This window comes from Lolium perenne, chromosome 3 (assembly GCF_019359855.2).
Source record: "Lolium perenne isolate Kyuss_39 chromosome 3, Kyuss_2.0, whole genome shotgun sequence".
Classification (NCBI taxonomy): Eukaryota; Viridiplantae; Streptophyta; class Magnoliopsida; order Poales; family Poaceae; genus Lolium; species Lolium perenne.
Window position 1 is genome coordinate 174492520 of NC_067246.2, and position 9274 is coordinate 174501793.

Below are 9274 nucleotides of genomic sequence, written 5' to 3' on the forward strand. Positions count from 1 at the left end.
AAGTAATACACTGGCAGTATCGCAGTCATTAAATTATGGAGATGGCAGATGTCTTAGGTACGGCTTTGTAATTTTGTACACTGGCATTATTGGTGCCTTCGTTTGGTAAACATCTGGATGACGGGAGCAGCGGTGGGAAAGTAGGCACTACAGGTAAAGGCAAAGCCATCCCATGTTCGAGAAGATAACTTTTTTTTCAGATATAATAAAAAAATAAAAACTGGCGCAGAGAGTCAAGAAAGACGCGTGCCCGGGCCGGGCCGCGGCCTCCACGTCGTCTCCTCCCATTGAAGTCTGGCCCTCACGGCACGCGGTTTGGCCACCTTCCACGAAGCTTCCCCCGACACGGCCACACGTCCGAGTGCGTGCCCTGCCCCTGACAAGTCGATACTTGACGAAATCCATGGTCGACCAGTCTCAGTCCAGACCTGCCTCATTCATGCTCCTAGCCTCCTACTGGCGCTACTACTTCAAGTGTAAGCAACTCGATCGACCGGCACCGCACCAACCAACCAGCACCGCCACCGTCTCCTCCGATCGATAAAACCCCTCGCCCCCCGACCTCGGCCTCCATTTCCATCCCGCGCAACACGCAGCTCCAGCACCCCTACGTACATACCGCGCCGCGAGGCAACAGGAGGAGATCGAGAGAGATTCGATGGAGGGCTACGACCGCGAGTTCTGGCAGTTCACCGACCAGCTCAGGCTGCAGACGGCCGGCTTCTCCGGCCTCTCCCTCGGCGACTCCATCTGGTCCCCCGCCGACAACGCACGCGCCCGGAACGCCGACTCCAGCCTCGGCCTCTTCTCTCCCTCCCAAGACGGACCCGCCAAGATCAACGCCAACGACGGGCCCGGCCTCATCGGCTCAGGCAAGCTCGCCTTCGGCGCCACCAAGGCCGACCGCTACAACAACAACAATAGCAACACCCTCCCCGGCGGCGACGCCAAGGCGTACGGCTATGGCGCCCCGGCCAAGCCCAACAGCGCCAACCTCAACAACAACAACAACGCTAGCTTCGCGCTCAACAAGATGATGATTGGCGGGAGCTACAACAACAACAGCAACAACCTGAACGGCGGCAGCGGGGAGGTGAAGAGCTACTTCAACAAGTCCATCGGGAGGCCGGCCAGCAACAACAACGGCAGCAACTACGGCGGTGGCGGCTACGGCAAGAATAAGGGAGCTCTGGACGGCGGCAAGAAGAAGCACGCCAAGAACAACGACAACAACAACAACCACGGCGCCGCATCCGAGAAGAGGTTCAAGACGCTGCCGGCCTCGGAGGCGCTGCCGAGGAACGAGCCCATCGGAGGATACATCTTCGTCTGCAACAACGACACCATGGAGGAGAACCTCAAGAGGCAGCTATTCGGTACGTACGATCGTCATGGTTTTAATTACTACGACGTCTATAATTAGTGATAAGATCAAGCAGTCTCAGCTACTAGTTTAATCAGATCAGGTCAAGTGATGGTTTCGGTTAATTTGCAGGGCTGCCGTCGAGATACAGAGACTCGGTGAGGGCGATCAGGCCAGGGCTGCCTCTCTTCCTCTACAACTACTCAACACACCAGCTCCACGGCATCTTCGAGGTAATTTGCCCGTCTTATCTTATCTGATGACTGATTCATTGATGATTAATTGCTTGGACTCATCGCCCTATACTGAACTGAACTGAATCGTATCGTACGTGCAGGCTGCGAGCTTCGGCGGAGCAAACATCGACCCGGCGGCGTGGGAGGACAAGAAGTGTCACGGCGAGTCTCGCTTCCCTGCGCAGGTACTTCATGCACCACCCATGCCACATGCTGCTACCTAAGTTCAGACTTCAGAGAACCAATATAGAGTAGTACGAACGTAGATTTAGGAGCCTAGAAATGTCTACCGGCCGGCCCAGTTGCAAGGAGTCTTGATCTGCAGCAAGGGATTAGTACCGAGACAAGCAATTACTACCTAGTCAATCATATAGTTAACTAAACGGATGGGTGATGGCACGGTCTAGCTAAAACCTGCTACTCCCAAACCGGCAACAAGGGGATTAGTACCACCAGTAGATCTTGCTAGCGACTACTCAACCACCTCACTTCCTTTAGGTTGGCCGGTCAATCCTAAACCAACCACCTGTTCTTCTAGAAGGAGTGCACTTGTCAACACATGTTCAATTACATCCATCTCGTCTCAAAATGACATCACCAGTGACTTATTCTTCTGGAAGAACACCACCTGTATCTGAAGTTAACTACTAGCACTGAAAAGGAACATAATTATATCTGGAGTAGTATAGTATTCAACAACACACTACCCTCTACATCTGGCTTGCATAAATAAAAGGATGGACAATACTTACCTAGTACTTGGCCTATGTGTATGTCATGCTGATTTGAGACGATGAATTCAGGTGAGGGTCGCCACAAGGAAGATCTGCGACCCGCTGGAGGAGGATGCTTTCCGACCAATCCTGCACCACTACGACGGTCCAAAATTCCGGCTGGAGCTCAGCATCACCGAGGTTTGTGCCATCGTCAATGGCGTGTCTGAAGCATCATCAGTTCATCACATGGTTCATCTAACTGAGATGTTGCTGTCTATGCAGGCTCTCTCCCTTCTTGACATCTTTGAAGACAAGGACGATGCCTGAGGCCGCCTCCTGCCGCTCAATGCTCAGCTCAGGGACTGTTGAGAAACAGCTCAATAAGGGAGACATATATACGTTAATATAATCAATTAAACAGTGATAAGTGAGTGTTCCATCTTGCGGGCTAAGAAATTATGCGCCCCGTTGTCTATCATGCGCGGTGATGACTGCAGAGGATCAGCCCTCATTTCTGTAACTAAGCTATTATGACGGCTATGTATAAATATATAAATATTGAGACCTGAATGTTGTTTCTCCTGTTGTACACCTGAGCAGAATAAATAATGGCATTCGTATTTTCCAAAGAAACACAATAGCAATCGTTCCTTTTTGAGGGAAGATATGTTCTTGCCTTCACCTGCCAAATGGGCAACAAGAAGCTGTGGTAAAAGTATGTAGCAACAACTGAAATTGTAAGATGCGCCAGAAAATTACTCCGGTGCAATGGAAAAGATGAACTAGTCAGACAACAATGTAGAATGTACAAACTACATACTGCAGTCATGTTGAGCACAAAAACTTCACAAGAATGCAGATGTAACCAATGTGTGGAAAATCCATGTTGGCACAAAGGAATAGGACTCCTTGCTACCAAAACAGGCTTGCAACAAGCCAGCCCAAAGTTATCAAGTTGAACCAGCAACAGACCTTGCATAGCACATCAAATTCCTGCTCACGTTTTGTGGTGATTACACATCAAAAGTGCAACATTTCCTATGCTGACAGACATGTTAAACAACAACTGCTTAAACATTATACTCATTGGGCCAATATAAGTCAGTCACAGCCTCCAAGTCACAGGGCACCACACCCTTCAATGACCAATCTGAACTCCTACACCACATTTATACAAAACTGATGGGAATAATATAAACAAACAGGTGATTCAGGATGAATGAACGGAGAAAACTAGGGGCAGGAAAGCTCTCCACAAACACATTTGGTATCTAACACCAGTCTAAAGTCTAAACCGCAGAAGAAGCACGCACCCAACATGGAAATCTGCCAAGAAGTTTTCTCCCCGATGAGTTGTTCTCAGATTCAGCCAAACAGATTATGTGGCGCTGGGTCCACCATGACCGAGCTATGGTGATGAACCATATACCACCTGTCGTTACGGAACTCATATACATTGGTCGCATGGAGAGGTCCCGGTTCACCATCAACATGCACCTTCATGTTGACCCAAGCTACATCAGAAAGTACACGAGCTCTGACATCTCGTAACTGAAAATCAGTGCCCTGCCCACCATCTTGGCCCCAGTTGAATAACAAGGCCCAGCTGTTCATCACTGCGTTGTATCTGTCAAACGAGGAGTTAGATAGCAGTAATCCACCGCAAGAAAACTTGCAAATAAGACTCCATGAACAAAAGGCAAGAAAATCCATCCAGATTAGGGAAATTTTCATCCCAAAAAGGGTATAGGAGCATGAGAAGTTAAATGAAATGATTGACAATAAAGTATGACCCTCGACTGTTTTCCATTTAACGTAAAGTGTAGTAATATCATAGTGTTTGTCACATGCCTGCGTTCTACTTGAAGGGTATTGATCACTGGAGATGCCTCCAGAAACTAATGCAACATCAGAATAAAAAGAAATGGATTAACTAATATACCCTAACACATGGAACCACTGGTTAATTAACCCGGTTCTATCACAGTTCCGAAACATTAACTTAGTTTTATAGTTAGTGATGGATTCCTAAGAATAGCTAGTAGAAGTTGACATGTCTCTACACTGTAAATTCCCTACATATGATACCATGTGTACTCTTTATTCTGACAACATGAATAGTTATTAAGTTGCAAACACGATGATTGGCAGATAGTCCAAGGAAAAAGAGATAATACAGAATAAGCGAAAACACTTTACCAGAAAGATGAGTAACAACATAATCGCATAAATATAACAGGAACTTGGAGGAAATAAATTATCTTAAAAGTGTCCTGTGTATTCATGTATTTTTCTATTCATTAATTAAATGTGACTTAATAAGTTTGCATATAAGGTGACAGCAATATCGCCATGATAGAACATGGTGAGAAATACAATTAAATGCATGTTGGAGTGAGTAAACCGACATTGATGCAATGTATAATGCAAGCATACAGCTGTACACAATTGGTTTGCTAAGGTATTTATCAGCAATAAACATTATAAAGAGTAAGAACCCTTTGTACTTTTCCGAAGTGCTGCCAGTATTCAAGGCCACATAAGAAAGCAAAATTGTCACTGCAGTAATGTATTAATATGTATATGCAGCTGCACACCAAATTTAAGTGTTCCCAATCATTTTTTTGCTCTATTTAAAATGAAATAGAATGAGAAGTGTGTGTATCTTTTACAACAGTAAAGAATTGTATGGATGATGCCTTTTGAGCCATATATAAAAAATTAGGAGTAAAGTCTTAGACATACCCTGTAAAAAGTTCTCCACTAGCATTTATGCACTTTACATAGTCTGCGTTAAGCCAGAAGTGACTCATTGCTGGCAAGGACCCTTCCCTGATGATATTATAGAACTCAGCATTCACATTCATGATGGCTTTCGTAGCTGCGTAGTATGCCTTCCAACCATTAGGTGGAGTTATATTACCCTGCTCGACTGTAAAATCCTACAAGGGAGAAGTTTATTGATGACAAACTCACAAGTAAAATGTTGTGGTGAGATTGGCAGTTTCATATCACAACTCGTAAGGCAAGTTATTTTGAACAGTCAAATATATGAACTCAAACCGCCACAACGGAAAAAACATGTGACCCATACAGCTGTGTTATTAGACTGACAGTATACTAAAAATAGCATTTGCCATACAAAATCTGCAAAGCCATGGGAATGGTGCTATGAAAGATATTTGAAGTTTTCAAAACGAAAAGTGCTATCAGAAGAAAAACGCTACAGAAGTACAGATATGCAGTAATGGTACAAAAAAAAAACACATATTTTAGTTAGAAACTCAAAATGTGCAGATTCAGATACAAACTTTTTGTATGCAGTGTCAATTTTAGAGTTTTGGTTGGATTGTGGGAAAGGAGGAAAGTCTGGAAAGTAATACAATGTTCTTTTGTCATATCTTGTGTAAACTTATCCAAGACGTGTCGCCATCGATGCTGAGGAAATAATAAATTTAGCCAGAACTTGATTAAAAAAAGGAGCCCTCCTAGCGATAATAACTTGTCCGTGTAGCATGAATCACTGAGCTATACCATCCGTCCATGCAAAACAAGTAAGTCCCATTGATATGATCGAGCATTTTAGTACTCTAGACAAAATCAACAGCAACCTAACTATGGGGACGGCTCTATTCAAGTCAAAAGGAGCAGGACAGTAATGCTACATTCCTAATCCAACAGTAGGTCAATCAATCAAGGAAAATCTGAGAGGGCACCTTGTGGTAGAGCGCCTTCCAAGCCCCATCGTCGTTGGCGGCGCGGCGCATGGCTGAGTTGGTCATAGAGAGGTGGCAGAGACTGGTGCAGTCGAGGTAGCTGAGAGCGTGGGTTGTGATCTCGGGCACGAGCTGCTCCATCATGGAGGCGCCCGTGGCCGCCGGAGCAGGCGCTGGCGCCTTGTTCATCTCGTCCCCACCGATGGCCATCTCGCCGTTGGCGCTGGGCTTGTGGCGGCAGGCGCAGCAGGTCGGGGTCGGAGCGGATTGGTGCTTGTTAGGGGAAGGGGGGCGGAAGGCCCAGATGGCGCAGACGAGGCAGCAGACGGCGGTGGCCCCGGCGGCGATCAGGGCCGGGAAAGCGTCCATGCGGACATCCAGGTGGCGGCGAGGGAGAGGGAGACGGCGGCGGTCAGGGGCTCGGGGTAGGGTTTGGTCGGCATCCCATCACACGGGGGGTGGGGAGGAGTGTTGGGGAACTAGGGTTTTGGTTTTGGGGGAGGGAGGAGATGGGGAAATGAAATCAGGGAGGTTTCCTCTTTGTCTTTGGAAAATGGGAGGAGAAGGGGTTGGGTTGGGTGGGTGACCACAACCGGGTAGGATGCGCTGTCATTTATGAACGGGGTTAGCCTCCGAGGAGAGCTGGATCGGGCTTGGGTCTTGCGAGGCCCAACGGGCAACCACATATGGACCATGGGTTATTTCGGTCCACATCAGCCCCATTTCGAGCGTGTAAATACGGTCCGTTTACGGTGGCTGCGAACGGCACACGTGTTCGTGTGTGTCCTCCCGAAACGACCAAGGGCCCATGCGTCACTGACCGGGGGAGACAAGCAGACGCGGGCCCATGCGTGTGGATGTCTCTTTAAATGGAGAATACTGGACCCTCCCACTCGCTCCCGAACCTTCCAAACCCTAGCCACCCTGAGCTCCCGAACCCTAGCCATGGCGAAGAAGGGGGCGGCTGGTTCCGCCTAGGCCGGAACGACCACAAGGCCTCGGGGTCTCGACCCGGCGACTAGCGCGGCAGCAATGGCGGCCGCCAGAACACCCGGGCGCCTGCTGGGAGGCCACCGCCGCCGAGAAGGCCACCACGCCCTCCTCCCGTTCTGCGCTCGGAGACGCGTGTCAACATGGACACGGCGACATCGCGCCTCTACGCTGATCTCGGCGTGCCGCTGCTGTGGCTGGATGCGCACATCCCGCATGGGTGGCATCTCAACCAGGCGCTAGTGCCAGTGCCCGCGAATCCGAGAAGTGGACCCGCGCGCCGCCCCGAGATTGTAATATCCCAGAACATAGGACAACCAAAGGGTAGATTTAGAAATGGGATGTGCATTTCATCGCAAAACGGGGGAAATTTTCGCGCCTTATTGCATAAAACCTAAGAGGGGTCGAGGTTTCTCTCTCGTTGTTATTAGGGTTAGAGCAATGTGAGTGCTATGAATTTCGACATGATCTCTTTTGAAACTTAGGGTTTTGGGAGAATGTTTGATTTGGCATTTCAAATTTGAATTCAAACAAAAGAAGTATAAAGTGATCAATATATAAATGAATTATGAATTCATAATTCAAAAGAACATCACACTTACACAAATAATTCATAACTGAATATCAAATTTATATAAAAGCTCATAAACAAAACCTTGAGCTTTATTGATCATACACACACATTACATTGTCATTACAGAATTCTTTATATTACAATAAATGGAATATATGAAACAGAAATAAGAAAGAAAATGAAGATTACATCAATGAAATTATTTCTATGCTAAAGTCTTCATCAAATCTTCATTTGATCTTCTCCAAAGCTTTGTCCAATTTGAAACCTGCATAAGAGCAACAAATAGAATGGTTTTGTCCAGTAACAAGTGGCATTGACACTTCGCAGTGAAAATAAACAGAAATCATGAGATAAGGTTTGGCAGGAGGATCAAGTCCCAACCAAAGCCAAAGTGAGGCCCCGCAGCTTTTCTCCATCATGAGCAAGGGGAGAAGAGCTGGACAGCACATCACACATCCACACAAGTGTTGTCGACCAAGGAGAGCAGCTCCCTGTGCTATATATAGCACAATGGTTTAGAGATAGGATTGGATCATTTAGCACAACAAGAACAGCTCAAGAACACACCAGTAGTGCATTTCCATAAATCATCTAGAGAATCAACCTCAAAACCAAATCAAACCATCCATAGATCATGGTGACCTAAGGCAAGATCATCCAGGAGCTAGGAGGTGAAGGGTTGTTGATCAAATCAACAAACCAGAAGCATTGCACCAACACAAAATATCTATCTAGGAGCTGGAACAAGGTATAAATCATACCTGGATTGATCTCATGATCAAATCCATCATAAGCATGCTCATACACACACTTGGGGTGGAGCCGATGCTCCACAGGGTATGTCATCATTTGGTATTTACCAAGTGATACTAGGAATGAAGAGGTCAGACCAAAAACTAGGGATCTAGTTACTGGATATGCATAAGTAGATCTAGTACTAGCCATCCAAGACATTAGAATAACTAGAACAGTGGCCAACTAGTTAACCTAGCACCATTTGGTGTATTCAACCATCAGATCAACCCAGTTTTCATCAAAAGCATCCACATGGCATTCAAATAAATGATTCCTAACTGTGGATATTGTTTATCTTTTCATAAAACCCACCAGATAGCCAAATAAGATGCAACCAGAAGCAGTAGCAAGCTACTGAGGTCACTACACAAGCCTAGCAAGCAAACTAGCCACACAGGCAAGTTTGTCTTCATTACCATGATGGTTCAGACAAGCAAATTCATTCCAAAGTATACTGGAATTTATATAAGCAATTGTTAATGCAAATAAATCATTACCAACACATGGTTCATCAAATATAACTGACAGAAAATCAACACATGGCAATAACATGACATGCACAAGAGGTTTACTGAAGCAATGGCTTCAGTAAAGCACACCTGGCTACCAAAACCATTTGACCAAGTGATATTGCAAGCACAAGTAGCTTAACCATTCACTAAGTATGCACTTAAGTCACTGGTAAAGCACCAGTAGCATCACAAGACATTCAGATAGATAATCACATATCAATAGGCATCACAGGTAACCAACTGGCAACCAGCAAAGGCTGGGAGGCTTAGCCCATGGCTAGAGCAGCAACCAAACAAGTCATTGAGCCTAGCCACTAGCATATATTGATCAATTGGATCATGTACAAGTCACAGGAGAGCACCAAAGGT

General features: G+C 46.3%; 2 protein-coding genes across 2 annotated transcripts; one reads left to right on the forward strand and one right to left on the reverse strand.

Moving 5' to 3' along the window:
- Positions 1-440: 440 nt before the first annotated feature.
- LOC127342651 (DCD domain-containing protein NRP-B) lies at positions 441-2904 on the forward strand. Its single transcript, XM_051368638.2, has 5 exons — positions 441-1376; positions 1496-1596; positions 1701-1784; positions 2403-2513; positions 2598-2904. Exons 1-5 carry the CDS (start codon positions 659-661, stop codon positions 2640-2642), a joined length of 1059 nt encoding a protein of 352 aa, XP_051224598.1. The 5' UTR covers positions 441-658; the 3' UTR covers positions 2643-2904.
- Positions 2905-3370: 466 nt separating this feature from the next.
- Positions 3371-6534, reverse strand: LOC127342652 (F-box protein SKIP8). The gene is made up of 3 exons (XM_051368639.2): positions 6032-6534; positions 5061-5257; positions 3371-3942 (listed from the first exon to the last, which is right to left on the reverse strand). Exons 1-3 carry the CDS (start codon positions 6398-6400, stop codon positions 3681-3683), a joined length of 828 nt encoding a protein of 275 aa, XP_051224599.1. The 5' UTR covers positions 6401-6534; the 3' UTR covers positions 3371-3680.
- Positions 6535-9274: the final 2740 nt, after the last annotated feature.